General features: G+C 40.0%; 1 protein-coding gene across 2 annotated transcripts in view; it reads right to left on the reverse strand.

Moving 5' to 3' along the window:
- KIF15 (kinesin family member 15) overlaps window positions 1–17317 on the reverse strand; it is an 88192-nt gene that overhangs the window by 28414 nt on the left and 42461 nt on the right. For both annotated transcript variants that reach the window (XM_025376816.1, XM_025376817.1), the window contains 6 exons: window positions 16670–16811; window positions 15845–15986; window positions 11047–11244; window positions 8857–8964; window positions 7982–8087; window positions 5666–5831 (listed from right to left, as the gene is read on the reverse strand). In XM_025376816.1, the coding sequence (XP_025232601.1) occupies window positions 5666–5831; window positions 7982–8087; window positions 8857–8964; window positions 11047–11244; window positions 15845–15986; window positions 16670–16811 (862 nt within the window). The remainder of the gene's footprint in view (window positions 1–5665; window positions 5832–7981; window positions 8088–8856; window positions 8965–11046; window positions 11245–15844; window positions 15987–16669; window positions 16812–17317) is intronic.

The raw sequence follows: 17317 nt of genomic DNA on the forward strand, positions 1-17317 counted from the left end.
AGAGCTCCTGAAGAAAGCACTAAAAATGGAAAGGAACAACTGGTACCAGCCACTGCAAAAATATGCCAAATTGTAAAGACCATCGATGCTAGGAAGAAACTACATCAACTAATGAGCAAAATAACCAGCTAACATCATAATGACAGGATCAAATTCACACATAACAATATTAACCTTAAATGTAAATGGACTAAATGGTTCAATTAAAAGACACAGACTGGCAAATTGGATAAAGAGTCAAGACCCATTGGTGTGCTGTATTCAGGAGACCCATCTCACATGCAGAGACACACATAGGTTCAAAATAAAGGGATGGAGGAAGATCTACCAAGCAAATGGAAAGCAAAGAAAAGCAGGGATTGCAATCCTAGTCTCTCATAAAACAGACTTTAAACCAACAAAGATCAAAAGAGACAAAGAAGGTCATTACATAACAGTAAAGGGATCAATTCAACAAGAAGAGCTAACTATCCTAAATATATATGCACCCAATACAGGAGCACCCAGATTCATAAAACAAGTCCTTAGAGACCTACAAAGAGACTTAGACTCCCATACAATAATAATGGGAGACTTCAACACCCCACTGTCAACATTAGACAGATCAACGAGACAGAAAGTTAACAAGGATATCCAGAACTTGAACTCAGCTCTGCACCAAGCAGAGCTAATAGACATCTACAGAACTCTCTACCCCAAATTAACAGAATATACATTCTTCTCAGCACCACATCACACTTATTCCAAAATTGAACACATAGTTGGAAGTAAAGCACTCCTCAGCAAATGTAAAAGAACAGAAATCACAACAAACTGTCTCTCAGGGCCGGGCGCGGTGGCTCAAGCCTGTAATCCCAGCACTTTGGGAGGCCGAGACGGGCGGATCACGAGGTCAGGCGATCGAGACCATCCTGGCTAACACGGTGAAACCCCGTCTCTACTAAAAAATACAAAAAAAAAAAAAACTAGCCAGGCGAAGTGGCAAGCGCCTGTAGTCCCAGCTACTCGGGAGGCTGAGACAGGAGAATGGCTAAACCTGGGAGGCAGAGCTTGCAGTAAGCTGAGATCCGGCCACTGCACTCCAGCCTGGGTGACAGAGCGAGACTCCGTCTCAAAAAAAAAAAAAAAAAAAAAAAAAAAAAAAAAACTGTCTCTCAGAACGAAGTGCAATAAATTAGAACTCAGGAGTAAGAGATTCACTCAAAACCACACAAGTACATGGAAACTGAACAACCTGCTCCTGAATGACTACTGGGTAAATAATGAAATGAAGGCAAAAGATGTTCTTTGAAACCAATGAGAACAAAGACACAACATACCAGAATCTCTGGGACACATTTAAAGCAGTGTGTAGAGGGAAATTCATAGCACTAAATGCCCATAAGAGAAAGCAGAAAAGATCTAAAATCGACACCCTAACATCACAACTAAAAGAACTAGAGAAGCAAGAGCAAACAGATTCAAAAGCTAGCAGAAGGCAGGAAATAACTAAGATCAGAGCATAACTGAAGGAGACAGAGACACAAAAAAACCCTTCAGAAAATTAATGAATCCAGGAGCTGGTTTTTTGAAAAGATCAACAAAATTGATAGACTGCTAGCAAGACTAATAAAGAAAAAAAAGAGAAGAATCAAACAGATGCAATAAAAAATCATAAAGGGGATATCACCACCAATCCCACAGAAATACAAACTACCATCAGAGAATACTATAAACACCTCTATGCAAATAAACTAGAAAATCTAGAAGAAATGGATGAATTCCTGGACACATACACCCTCCCAAGACTAAACCAGGAAGAAGCTGAATCTCTGAATAGACGAATAACAGGCTCTGAAATTGAGGCCGTAATCAATAGCCTAGCAACCAAAAAAAGTCCAGGACCAGATGGATTCACAGCCAAATTCTACCAGAGGTACAAAGAGGAGCTGGTACCATCCCTTCTGAAACTATTCCAATCAACAGAAAAAGAGGGAATCCTCCTTAACTCATTTTATGAGGCCAGCATCATCCTGATACCAAAGCCTGGCAGAGACACAACAAAAAAAAGAGAATTTTAGACCAATATCCCTGATGAACATCGATGTAAAAATCCTCAATAAAATACTGGCAAACCGGATCCAGCATCACATCAAAAAGCTTATCCACTACAATCAAGTCGGCTGTATCTATGGCATGCAAGGCTGGCTCAACATATGCAAATCAATAGATGTAATCCATCACATAAACAGAACCAATGACAAAAACCACATGATTATCTCAATAGATGCAGAAAAGGCCTTTGACAAAATTCAACAGCCCTTCATGCTGAAAACTCTCAATAAACTAGATATTGATAGCATGTATCTCAAAATAATAAGAGCTATTTATGACAAACCCACAACCAATATCATACTGAATGGGCAAAAACTGGAAAAATTCCCTTTGAAAACTGGCACAAGACAGGGATGCCCTCTCTCACCACTCCTATTCAACATAGTGTTGGAAGTTTTGGCCAGGGCAATCAGGCAAGAGAAAGAAATAAGGGGTATTCAATTAGGAAAATAGGAAGTCGAATTGTCCCTGTTTGCAGATGACATGATTGTATATTTAGAAAACCCCATCATCTCAGCCCAAAATCTCCTTAAGCTGATAAGCAACTTCAGCAAAGTCTCAGGATACAAAATCATGTGCAAAAATCACAAGCATTCCTATACACCAATAATGGACAGAGAGCCAAATTATGAGTGAACTCCCATTCACAACTGCTACAAAGAGAATAAAATACCTAGGAATCCAACTTACAAGGGATGTGAAGGACCTCTTCAAGGAGAACTATACTACAAACCACTGCTCAACGAAATAAAAGAGGGCACAAACAAATGGAAGAACATTCCATGCTCATGGATAGGAAGAATCAATATCGTGAAAATGGCCATACTGCCCAAAGTAATTTATGGATTCAATGCCATCCCCATCAAGCTACCAAAGACTTTCTTCACAGAATTGGAAAAAACTACTTTAAAGTTCACATGGAACCAAAAAAGAGCCCGCATTGCCAAGACAATCCTAAGCCAAAAGAACAAAGCTGGAGGCATCACGCTACCTGACTTCAAACTATTCTACAAGGCTTCAGTAACCAAAACAGCCTTGTACTGGTACCAAAACAGAGAGATAGACCAATGGAACAGAATATAGGCTTCAGAAATAATACCACACATCTGCAACCATCTGATCTTTGACAAACCTGACAAAAACAAGAAATGGGGAAGATTCCCTATTTAATAAATGGTGCTGGGAAAACTGGCTAGCCATATGTAGAAAGCTGAAACTGGATCCCTTCCTTACACCTTATACAAAAATTAATTCAAGATGGATTAAATACTTAAATGTTAGACCTAAAACCATAAAAACCCTAGAAGAAAACCCAGGCAATACCATTCAGGACATAGGCATGGGCAAAGACTTCATGACTAAAACACCAAAAGCAATGGCAACAAAAGCCAAAATAGACAAATGGGATCTAATTAAACTAAAGAGCCTCTGCACAGCAAAAGAAACTACCATCAGAGTGAACAGGCAACCTACAGAATGGGAGAAAATTTTTGCAATCTACTCATCTGACAAAGGGCTAATATCCAGAATCTACAAAGAACTTAAACAAGTTTACTAGAACAAAACAACCCCATCAAAAAGTGGGCAAAGGATATAAACAGACACTTCTCAAAAAAAGACATTTATGCAACAAACAGACACATGAAAAAAATGCTCATCATCACTGGTCATCAGAGAAATGCAAATCAAAACCACAATGAGATACCGTCTCAGACCAGTTAGAATGGTGATCATTAAAAAGTCAGGGAACAACAGATGCTGGAGAGGATGTGGAGAAATAGGAATGCTTTTACACTGTTGGTGGGAGTGTAAATTAGTTCAACCACTGTGGAAGACAGTGTGGTGATTCCTCAGGGATCTGGAACTAGAGATACCATTTGACCCACTGATCCCATTACTGGGTATACCCAACGGATTATAAATCATGCTGCTATAAAGACACATGCACATGTATGTTTATTGTGGCACTATTCACAATAGCAAAGACTTGGAACCAACCCAAATGTCCATCAATGATAGACTAGATTAAGAAAATGTGGCACACATACACCATGGAATACGATGCAGCCATAAAAAAGGATGAGTTCACATCCTTTGCAGGGACATGGATGAAGCTGGAAACCATCATTCTCAGCAAACTATCACAAAGACAGGAAACCAAACACTGCATGTTCTCACTCGTAGGTGGGAACTGAACAATGAGAACACTTGGACACAGGGCGGAGAACATCACACACCGGGGCCTGTCAGGGGGTAGGGGGCTGGGGGAGGGATAGCATTAGGAGAAATACTCAATGTAAATGATGAGTTAATGGGTGCAGCAAAGCAACATGGCACATGTACACCTATGTAACAAACCTGCACGTTGTGCACATGTACCCTAGAACTTAAAGTAAAATAAAAATTAAAAAAACAACAACAACAAAAGGAGGAAGAAGCAGCAGATAAATATGGGATTTTGCCTAAAACTCAAGCTATTCAACATTCAGTGAGATAGAGATATGGCAAGGAAAGGTTACAAATGTCATCACTTTCTCTGTTATGAAAATGAAACTATTGTATTTCATTAGTAATAATTATGCATTTTTTCATTTTACAAATAGAAATGAATCTTTTAATTAAAAAAAAAAAAGGAAAAATGTATGTATAGATGGCTCTGGCCTGCAGCTCTCAAGTTTTCTTCCTCTCTTTCAATTTCTGGTTGTATATCCAAAAAACACTCAACAGCTACAGATTTTAATCTTTGTAATGTCTACAAAAATTAAACTCAAGGCTGCCTATTAGTAGCTTTTCCAGAGCAAACAGTTACATTTACATCACATTCACAGTATAACATTCATGTCCATTATTAAATTATGGCTATAGACACAAGAGACATTGTCAAAAAGTGTTATATTATACAAAAGGTTGAAGTTAGCAAGAAGAAAAAAAGAAACAGTAAATAACAAAGAAGAAACTATTTACATGTGAGATTACATTTGTGTCAAGATTACCAGTACTGACCAATCAGCCAGCCTTTGTAGAGTTAGTGTGCACAGCAGTGATGACTATTGTTTTGGTTTACCTTACACTGTCCTTTCTTCTAGTAAGAGCACACCTTTCCTTCCAGAGCAGGCACATTACTCTATGTTGGGCCAGTGCCATCTCAAACCTGGTAAGTGACTAGTCTAAAGGGGAGCACAAGCAAAACCAATTGATTTTCTCTGGGATAATACATGGCTGTTGGGAGAGAGAATTTCTTTACAGGGGTTTTTATGCTGGGAACCAAAATATGGAGCTGTGTGAGGCAATCTGTTCCTTGTCACATACAAGGACCTCAATAGGAGGGAATAAGAGCAATACATAGAACAGAGCAGAGCTGAGAGAGAGAGAACACTGATGATATTGTTTGAGACTCAGACTAGTCTGTTCCTGAAACTAAAATCACCTCTGGGGCTTCCCAATATTGGAGCCAATAAATTATCTTTTTTATTTGTTTAACTGCTTTGAGCTGGGTTTAACACTTGCAACTTCAAACAGTCGTAGGTTACAACCAATCAGGCAACTTGAAACCGTAAGAAAACAACTCTACCTGAGATTATCTAATTGAAGCTGTACATGCATGTGTCTTTCGGAAAGTTTGTTGAATTCTTTCTCCTGACTCGTTTTGAATGAACTATACTCCAATTTCACTGAAGAAAGCTCCTTGTCAGCAGAATGAAGGACTACTCGCAGGTCATGTACCTCACTTTTCAAAACTAAAAAACAAAACATATCCTCAATAGGTTTCTTAAAGCAGACAAATAAATTTGATAGGTACTATTCCCACAATTAGCAAAATCAAGTCGAAGAGACTATTTTAAGGAAAAATGTTGAAGAATTAAGTGGTGGGTACCTAGCAGCACTGAGATTTCTGTTTTCTTCCTCTCCCTTGCACATGGTTTTTGGTAAATTCCTACTGAAATAGAAAGAGTTAACGTCTGTCCCTGACTTACAGGTCACTTGACTTTGCTAGATTTCTCCTGTAAAATGTGCTTCAAAACTCCTAACATAAGGGCAGGCACAGTGGCTTATGCCTATAATCCCAGCACTTTGTGAGGCTGAGGCAGGCGAAATGCTTGAGGTTAGGAGTTCGAGACCAGCCTGAGCAACATGGCAAAACCCTGTCTCTACCAAAAATACAAAAAATTAGCTGGGTGTGGTGGTGAGCACCTGTGGTCCCAGCTACTCAGGAGGCTGAGGTGGGAGGATCGCTTGAGCCTGGGAGGTGGAGGTTACAGTGAGCCGAGATCGCACCACTGCACTCCAGCCTGGGTGACAAAACAAACAAACAAACAAACAAAACTCTTAATATAAGAAAAAAAAATTGCCGGGCGCGGTGGCTCAAGCCTGTAATCCCAGCACTTTGGGAGGCCGAGGCGGGTGGATCACGAGGTCAGGAGATCGAGACCATCCTGGCTAACATGGTGAAACCCCGTCTCTACTAAAAATACAAAAAACTAGCCGGGCGTGGTGGCGGGCGCCTGTAGTCCCAGCTACTCGGAGGCTGAGGCGGGAGAATGGCGTGAACCCGGGAGGTGGAGCTTGCAGTGAGCCGAGATCGCGTCACCGCACTCCAGCCTGGGCGACAGAGCGAGACTCCGTCTCAAAAAAAAAAAAAAAAAAAAGAAAAAAAAATTAAAAGATGTAATGTATTTTAAGTGAGCTCATCTTAGTTATTGAAAAATCCCTTGGAAATTTGCCTAAACTTTCCAACATGGGTTAAACACTTCAGGTCTTCTAAAACAACTACAACTGCAAATAGTATTAGTTAACTTTTTAGTTCAAAGAAAACAGAATGGCTATCTCTTTTTGTTTTAGCTTTATTACAAACCACTGCAAGTACTTTAATGAAGGGAAAAATAAAGTGAAAACATTGGGAATCAAATGATATTCCCACATCTACAAACATATACAAATATATAACCTATGCTTTGCTAATATTAAAACATTCATGAATTCAAGACACTTCATTTTCAAAGCAGCTTATTTAAAACTTTAAGCAGGCTGGGCATGGTGGCTCATGCTTGTAATCCCAGCACTTTGGGAGGCCGAGGTGGGTGGATCCCCTGAGGTCAGCAGTTTGAGACCAGCCTGGCCAACATGGTAAAACCCTGTCTCTACCTACTAAAAATATAAAAACTAGGCCACGTGTGTTGGCTCACGCCTGTATTCCCAGCACTTTGGGAGGCCAAGGTGGGTAGATCACCTGAGGTCAGGAGTTCATGACCAGCCTGGCCAACATAGCGAAACCACGTCTCTACTAAAATTAGCCGGGCTTGGTGGTGCATGCCTATAATCCCAGCTACTTGGGAGGCTGAGACAGGAGAACTGCTTGAACCCAGGAGCCGGAGGTTGCAGTGAGCCGCTGAGATCCCACCACTGCATTCCAGCCTGAGCAACAGAGCAAGACTCCATCTCAAAAAAAAAAAAAAAAAAAAAAAAAAAAAAATCCAAAGAAGAAAACAATTAGCCAGGCATGGTAATGCACTCCTGTAATCCCAGCTGCTACTCAGGAGGCTGAGGTGGGGAATCACTTGAACTCGGGAGGTGAAGGTTGCAGTGAGCCGAGATCATGCCACTGGACTCCTGCCTGGGTGACAAAGCAAGACTGTCTCAAAAACAAACAAACAAAAAACTTTAAGCAAACTTTTGTATCATTTGTTTGTGAACAATGATGGAGAAATTTACCTTTTATGATATATTACTGTTACTTACCACTGCATGCAAACCCCAGTCTGGTTATCAAACAACAAACAACAACAAAGCAACCATCCAAAAACATAGGAACAGCTTTATTAATAAGAGTAAAAAGATACTGAATTACAGTATTCCTTCAAGTCACAAAGCTCCTGATAGAATAACTTACAGTCATTTTTAGTTTGAGTCTCTTGAAGCTGCTTTTCAAGGACATTCAACTGCGAGAGAAGCTCTTCCTGCTGTTTGGTCCAATCAATTCTTTCTGATGAGAAAAGCTTTGGGAAAAAAGATAAATTTACTGGAAAAGGAATCCTGGTATGCTAAGACGCAGACACACTCCAAATCATTAACCTGTTTCTTTTTTTTTTTTTTTTTTTGAGACAGAGTCTTGCTCTGTCACCCAGGCTGGAGTGCAGTGACACAACCTCCGGCTCCTGGGTTCAAGTGGTTCTCCTGCCTCAGTCTCTCGAGTAGCTGGGATTACAGGCATGCGCCACCACGCCCAGCAAATTTTTGTATTTTTAGTAGAGACAGGGTTTCGCCACATTAGCCAGGCTGGTCTCGAACTCTTGACCTCAGGTGATCCACCTGCCTCGGCCTCCCAAAGTGCTGGGATTACAGGTGTGAGCCACCATGCCTGGCCTCATTAACCTGTTTCTGTTTTTAAAGTCTAGTTTTAACGTCTCTGACCAGAAGAAAATTGGCTGTCCCCACAAACTATAGTAAAGAGGATTAACAACTACGAAGCCATGGACAGTCCATCTTGGTTTCTTCTAAACACATAGCAAGGGATCCATTTGCATTATTGACTAAGTCAGCCAAGTGCAGACTATGCATGCCTGTCTCATTATCAGAGCAGCATGCCAAGTAACAAGGTAGCTCAAATAAGCCTTCACTAAGGCCGTGTGGCACTTTCTTTCTGTGATACTCTCTGAGTATGTTTCATACATACTCAAGGATGTTTGAGGATCCTTGAGGATGTTTCCTCAAGGAAACATTTGAGGGTACTTCATACATTTTCTGAGGCCGTGCTCTTGGTCTCACCTCCTGCATTTGGGTAGAATGATGTTCCAGTTTGTCTACGAGCTGCTGAAGCTTTAGGTTTTTATGCTCTTCTTCATCCAATTTGGCTTGAAGAGCACTTATTTGTTCCTGCAACACAAAAACTTCAGTCATCAAAATTTCTTTTAATGGAATTCCCAAACATTCCACCATTTCTTCTGCTTTAAAGACACAACAAAACAAAACAAAACAAATTCAAAACTTCATATGAACAAAGGTATCAAAGGCCCGTTTGGAGCCAGAAAACAGTATCAAAAGGTTATATACTAAATGATTTCTAATGTTTCAGATTTACACTTGTGGTCCGTTAAAGTAGATACTTTGAAATACAAAGGAAAGAAGTGATTAAAATTAAAATCCTGGATTAAATGATAGAGTCATCTTGAGACTTCTAAGAAGCTTCCTCAGGGCTGCAAGCAGTTACCTCACCAGAAAGGCCTCCATGGCCTGGAAAGGACAAAATACTGGGGTTTGGGGTGGTCTGGCCCACTCCAAGTTTTACTGGACAGTAGAAAACCTATTTTAAAAAATTAACAAACCATAAAAATTCTGGAATAATCAAATTTCAGGTTATTTCAGATATACTAAAAGCTGTCTAAAATTTGATCTATAATTGAAGGGGTGGCTTGCCCCTCCACACCTGTGGGTGTTTCTCAGGTGGAACAAGAGACTTGAGAAAAGAAATGAGACACAGAGACAAAGTATAGAGAAAGAAAAAGTGGGCCTAGGGGACCGGCGCTCAGAGGACCTACCTCGGCAGTATTTATTGATCATTATCTTTACTATCTTAGAAAAAGGGAAGTAGCAGGATAATAGGATCATCGTTCTGAGAAGGTCAGCAGTAAGACATATGAATAAAGATCTCTGTGAGGTAAGTTTAAGGAAAAGTGCTGTGCCTCGACATGCATATGCAAACATCTCCATAAACCTTTTTAGTGCATAAAGAGCAGCATTGCCCTAGCAAGTCCTACCTTTCGCCCTAAGGTGGTTTTCTCCTTTCTCAGTAAACAGAACATACAATCGGGTTTTACACTGAGATATTCCATTGCCTAGGGACGGGCAGGAGACAGATGCTTTTCTCTATCTCAACTGCCAAGAGGCCTTCTTTCCTCTTGTACTAGTCCTCCTCAGCACAGACCCTTCACGGGTGTCAGGCTGGGGGACGATCAGGTCTTTCCCTTCCCACGAGGCCATATTTCAGACTATCACATGGGGAGAAACCTTGGACAATACCTAGCTTTCCTAGGCAGAGGTCCCTGTGACCTTTGGCAGTGTCCCTGGGTACTTGAGATTAAGAGAATGGTGATGACTTTTCACAAGCATACCGCCTTCAGGCACTTATTTAACAAAGCACACCCTGCACAGCCCAAAATCCGTTAAACCTTGAGTCACCACAGCACATGTCTCTTGCAAGGACAAGGTTGGGGGTAAGGTCACAGATTAACAGCATCTCAAATACAGAACAAAATGGAGTCTCTTATGTCTACTTCTTTCTATATAGACACAGTAACAGTCTGATCTCTCTTTCTTTTCCCCACAATAATAAGATTCTTTCAACTTTCTTTTTTTTGAGACAGGGTTTTGCTCTTGTTGCCCAGGTTGAAGTGCAGTGGCGTGATCTCGGCTCACTGCAACCTCCGTCTCCCAGGTTCAAGCAATTCTCCTGCCTCAGCCTCCCGAGTAGCTGGGATTACAGGCATGCACCACCACACCCGGTTAATTTTGTGTATTTAGTAGAGACGGGGTTTCACCATGTTCATCAGGCTAGTCTTGAACTCTTGGTCTCATGTGATCTGCCTGCCTCGGCCTCCCAAAGTGCTGGGATTACAGGCATGAGCCACTGCGCCCGGCCTCTTCTAACTTTCTTTAGCAGATACAGCACTGTGCTATACAAACCAGTTCTGGAACTTGGAGCTAGCGGCCAACTGGTCATTTTATACACTAGGGAACCAAAGCCCATGGAGAATGACTTGCTAAAGATTGCTAAGTAGAGACAAAACACAAGAGTGGGCTGATTTCCAATCTAGGAATGATTATAAACCCACACTTAAAAAGATATGATTTTAATACTAAGCACTTTTGAACACTGTAACTTATAGGGAATTAAAATAACAAAGCAAATTTATTTAAATGGATGTCCAGTTATTTATTTTTTCTAGAACAAAACATTACCTGCATTGTACTAAGCTCTTCAGAAATGGCCTCAAAGGCTTGTTCATTCATCTCGGGTGGAACTGGCTCATTTAATATATCATTATCTAATATACTAGAATTCTGAGTGTATAGAGAGCCAAAGCTTCCCATTTCAGGGCTTAATTTTGGTACTGGTCGGGAACGAAGTTGGCAGACCTTGGTTGGTGTAGTTATAATCTGCAGCAAAAAATGATTATGGAAAACATTAGCACGTATTTTAAAAGGGCATATTTAATAATTTTGTGAATAGAGAGGATAAAATTGAAATACTATTCATGAAAAGAAAAGAAAAAGTGTTCTTGAAACACAGTATAAAAATGCCCAAGTGGAAATAAATTCATCAATTCAACGCAGTCCCAAGCAAAATTCTAATACAATTTTTAAAAATAAACTTAATGAGCTGATATCTAATTTCATACAAAGAATAAGTGTACAAGAAGAGACAAGACAATTAAAAAGAACAAGCCAGGCATGATGGTTCATGGCTATAATCCCAACACTTTGAGAGGCTAAGAAGGGGAGGATCACTTGAGGCCAGGAGTCCAAGACCAGGCTGGGCAACATAGTGAGATCCTGTCTCTAGCAAAAAAAAATCATTTTAATTATTTTTACAGGCATGGTGTCCTGGGCCTGTAGTCCCAGCTACTTGGGAAGCTGAGGCAGGAGGATCCCCAGAGCCCAGGTGTTCTAGGGTGCAGTGAGCTATTATCACACCATTGCATTCCAGCCTGAGTGACAGACTGAGACCCTGTCTCTCAAAAAAAATAAAAATAAAAATAACAAATTAGGGAGACTTTCCCATCTGATATAAAAATACATAGGGGTATGGGGAGTATGGTCATTAAAATAGTATATTACATTACAGTACATATTAAAACAGTACATTAGCTTATGTACATTCAAATAGAACACTGGGAGGAAATACAAAGTCCAGAAATAGAATTATTATTATTTTTTGAGACAGAGTCTTGCTCTATTGCCCAGGCTGGAGTACAATGGTGTGATCTTGGCTCACCACAACCTCCACCTCCCAGGTTCAAGCAATTCTCCTGCCTCAGCCTCCCAAGTAGCTGGGACTACAGGCACACACCACCACACCTGGCTAATTTTTGTATTTTCAGTAGAAATGGGGTTTCACCATGTTGGCCAGGCTGGTCTCCAAATCCCGGCCTCAAGTGATTCGCCCGCTTTGGCCTCCCAAAGTGCTAGAATTACAGGCATGAGCCACCACACCCAGTCCAGAAATAGAATAATTTTTCTGTGGAAATTTCAAGTATCAGGAGTAGCTGACAACCAAAGGTGCACGCCACCACACCGGGCTAGATTTTTTTTTTTTTTTTTTTGCAGAGGTAGGGTCTTACTATGTTGCCCAGGCTGGTCTTAAACTCCTGGACTCAAGCAATCCTCCCGCTTCTGCCTCCCCAAGTGTTGAGATTACAGGTGTGAGCCACTGTGCCTAGATGTATTATTATTTTTAAGTTAAATCCCTTTCTCATACCATTTAAAAGAAAAACAGCAGATACACAAACACCTCAATGTAAAGGAAAATAAAAGGCAAAAAAGTCATAAAGATAAAAGGTCAATAAATCTGGCTACATCAAAAATATAAAATTTCTATATAACAAAAGCATCACATGCAAAGATGAAAGACAAGCAACATGATGGAGGAATATATTGGCAGTATACCTAACAAATGCTTATTAATAAAAACAAAATCTGAAGAAAAATATTTTAAAAAATAGTAAAATGGGCTCTTTCTTTTCAGGGAATAGGATATACAAATGGACATGAACACATGAAAGGATATTTGAAATTAGAGAAATGAGAATTAAAACCTTAACAGCAAGATCTCATTTTTTACCCATCAGATGGTCAAATATTAACAAGCCTGACAATGCCAGTTCCTGCGGACAGTGCTGGGAAAGGAGTGCATCTATGCTGCAGGCACAGGGTACAGACACTGGGAGGGAGCTTCAGCTTGACTCACTCAAATGCTAAGACATCCTAAAATGACCAATTCTCCTTTAACAGAATCCACCCCCAGAGAATGCATGCACTCGAAACCATCTACTTAAGCCATAGAAACCTAGGGTTAAAATAAGGTAGGTACCAGTTAATATGGAAAGATCCAAGGCATATCCCTTAAGGGGATATCCCTCATGGTGCTTCAAGCTCTATAATTCAAGCTCTATAATTTTTCTGTCCCTCAAGGGAGATGCCTTGGATCTTTCTACATTAACTGGTATGAGGCTCATATCCCTTGAGCCTCACGTTAACCGGTATGAGGCTCATATTCCTTGAGCCTCATATCCAAATGAGGCTCTAGGTATCAGTTAAGTGGAAAGCTCTAAGGCATATCCCTGAGTTAACAAAAGCATATTGTGGAATAACATATGAAGAATGACTCTTTAAAAAAAAAAAAAAAAGCAAAACAATAAACAATCTAGGAAACAACTCTATGTGTTTTCTCAGTCTGTATATATTTATAGTATAAAAATGCTAAGAAAAAGGATTAAACTACCTCCAGGAATTAGGGGGGACAAAAGATTAGATTAGATCCAGATTGGAAGTGATGCTGAAAAGGAATTTTAACTTTAACTTGAAATATGTATATTTCTTTTAAACAAAGAGAATGTATTCATATAGTAGTTGCACAACTAAAACAACAACAAAGGCTCTGAATTGCTATGCCGCTCTTGGCAACATAAAAAAAAATTCTGGTCAGGCATGGTGGCTCACACCTGTAATCCTAGTGCTCTGGGAGGCTGAGGCTCCAGGTGGATCGCTTGAAACCAGGAGTTCAAGGCTGCAGTGAGCCATGATCATGCCAATGCACTCCAGCCTGAGTGACAGAGCAAGACCCTGTCTCTAAAAAACAAAACAAAAAATAAATAAATCAAAATTTAAAAATATTTTTTAAAAATTTCCACCTGTATAGGAAAAAACCCAGCATTTTCCAGGTTGAATAAATCATTATATTTCCACATAACATTCTTGAGCAACTGCCAAAACAAATCAAAAACCAAAACAGAAACAAAAAAGGGGAGAATGTTTTTTCCCCTGCAGACATAGGACAAACTCTAAAATATTGCTTTAAAACACACACACACACACACATATACACACACACACACACACACATATACACACACAGCCCTCAAGCTGTAGAAAGAGATTTGCTACTAAATACCTTTTATATCTTTGAAAATTTCAGTCACAGGCCAGGCGCAGTGGCTCACACTTGTAATCCCAGCACTTTGGGAGGTCAAGATGGTCAGATCACCTGAGGTCAGAAGTTCGAGACTAGCCTGGCCAACATGGTGAAACCCTGTCTCTACTAAAAATACAAAAAATCAGCTGGGTGTGGTGGTAGGCACCTGGAATCCCAGCTACTTGGGAGGCAGAGGCAGGAGAATCGCTTGAACCCAGGAGGCGGAGGTTGCAGTGAGCCAAGATTGTAAACCACTGCACGCCAGCCTGGGCAACAAGAGCAAAACTCCGTCTCAAAAAAAAAAAAAGAAAAATTTCAGTCACATAAATTACCTATTCAAAGATGAATACAATTACTTAGTCTTCCATTAAGTGACACGAAAAGCACCACTACTAAAAATAATCATTATAAATAAACATCTATTTATATTTTAAGACACATAAGGAAAGGTTTTCTGTCTTTCTTCTCTACTTCTTTCTTTTATTGAAAAGAACTTGAGGCTGGCATGGTGGCTCCCACCTGTAATCCCAGCACTTTGGGAGGCTGAGGCGAGTGGATCATGAGGTCACAAGTTCGAGACCAGCCTGGCCAACATGGTGAAACCCTGTCCCTACCAACAATACAAAAATTAGCCAGGCATGGTGGCATGCACCTGTAATCCCAGCTACTCGGGAGGCTGAGGCAGGAAAATCGCTTAAACCCCAGAGGCAGAGGTTGCAGTGAGCCAAGATTGCGCCACTGCGCTCTAGTCTGGCCAACAAGAGCAGGACTCCGTCTCAAAAAAAGAAAAAAAAGAACTTGAATTCAAGCTGGACTTGAATTCCTGGGCTTGAGCGATCCTCTTGCCTCAGCCTCCCAAGTAGCTGGGACTACAGGCCTGCGCCACCACACCCAGGTGTGGTAAAATTTTTTTTAACCTTCAGAAAATTTGACACAAAAATTTGATACAAAAACTGAAATCAGCATCACCTCCTCAACCTTTTGTTTTCCTTGTGTACTTCCTTTCTCTCCCCTCATTCTCAGTCGTTCATACATTTTTTTTGTTGTTTTTCTTTTATGAGGGATATGGTTATTTAGGACAAAACCCTCTCATGTTATTTCCAATGGCACCTGTGATCCCTTAGTGGTCTTTGCCCTTTAGGGTTTCTATTCTACTGAAAGCTTTGAGGACATGTTACACTGTAGCAACAGCTGCCATTTTACTGATATTTACAAGGTACCAGGTAGCTTATCTATCTCATTTAGTACACTAAAACTCTGCAAGTAAATTACCTTTATCTCCAATTTAGAGAAAAGAAAGATTAGGCTCAGAAGTTAGGAAACCCTGCCTAAGGTTAGCAGCACATTCAAATTTGATTCCAAATGCTGAATTCTTTCCTACTCCACCCTACCCCTGGGGGGATACATCAGTGGGGTTGCTGGCAGCAACCCAAGGACCAGAGTGACACCGGTGTTAATTACCTGCATGGGATGTCATCGGCATCTGCAGATAGACCATACAGACTCCATTACTAATAAAATGACACAGCAGTGATTTAAGATGGAAGTATGGTTCAGATGACCTACCTTAAGTGTTTCAGCATGAATTTTATTCAGCTGAGAAACTTCTTGCCGCTTGCAGGCTTTTGTTGCTTCCAAAAGGTTTTCAAGATTAAGGTTCGCTTTTTGCAAAGACTGAAGCTCTGATTCCAATTCTAGCTGCCTTTTCCTAATAGATATTGTAAAACAGAGTATTTCAGGTAATAAGTAATGTCAAACATTTATAGAGTAGTTTACAGTTTATGCTCTCACATAACTTTATAGTTATCTCTAAATCAGAGATAGTCTCTATTCTCTCAGATTATTCCCTTCATTCTTCAGTTCGGTAAACTACAGCTCAGAGACTGACTGTTTAAGGGATTCAATTAGTAAATAAATGGTAGAGCTCAAATTCAAAAGTCCAAATAGTCCATGATTATACCATATGTGATACGTCATTTTTGAACCAAACATTTGTTTATATTTTAGGGTAAGATTGATCTTAGTTATAATATGAATGTGATTTATCTTTGTTTTTACATAATGAGAATCAAGTAGGAATATTAATAAACCTATACTTCCTAAAAATCTTAACAACCCTGATTACCAAATTTAAATTTAAATAATTTATTATGTAAGTTCAATAGACTCTCAACCCAACAGGAAAAAACTGCTTAAAACACCTATATTATCTAGTTCATTAAATATATTAGTAAAGAGCTAGAAGCATGCTTTTTCTTCATGTCAAAGTAGTTGCTTCTATGAGAGTTTAATATTTAAAGTAAAACGCCCAATTGAATTATCAATATTAACACTACAGCAAATGAACACTAAAAGAAAATAAGTGTGCATGCATGTGTATTTAGACTTTACCTAGTAAGTTCTTTGAATTCTTCATATTCTTGCTTTGAATTATTCAGCTCTGTCTGAATTTGCAGGAGTTGTGCTTTTAACTTCTCAGTGTTTGCAAACGAACATGGTTCTTTCTGAGCTTTAGGAGAAAATCCTTGCTGATCTGTTAATAAGAAAACAATCTCAGTCTTTTTTGTTTTTTTTGGAGACAGGGCCTCATTATGTTGCCCAGGCTAGAGTGCAGTGGCTATTCACAAGCACAATCATAGTGTACTGAAGCCCCAAATTCTGGTCTCAAGTGAACGCCCTGCTTTAGCCTCCCAAATAGTTGGGACTACAGGTGCATGCTACCATGCCTAGCTTCACAACTTCAGTGTTTGAAAAACAAAAATAACAGGACACATTTTCTAAGTTCTCTGTCAGGTATCAATTTTGGGCCACAAGGAGGAAAAATGAGAAATGGGTTGGAAAGTGAGCCCTAAAATACAAAAGCTATAACTCAGCAGAAGGCGCAGGATGTGACAGTGTGCCAAAGGGGATTAGAAGTCATGTTTAAGAAGCAGAGGCCATAGGATGGAGAAGCGTAGTTAAGGCAACACCTTTCCCATTAGGAGAAAGAGCAAACAATGACGAAAATGTGGCATGCCTAATGCTAGACAGAGAAACAGC

Source organism: Theropithecus gelada, chromosome 2 (genome assembly GCF_003255815.1).
Source record: "Theropithecus gelada isolate Dixy chromosome 2, Tgel_1.0, whole genome shotgun sequence".
Classification (NCBI taxonomy): Eukaryota; Metazoa; Chordata; class Mammalia; order Primates; family Cercopithecidae; genus Theropithecus; species Theropithecus gelada.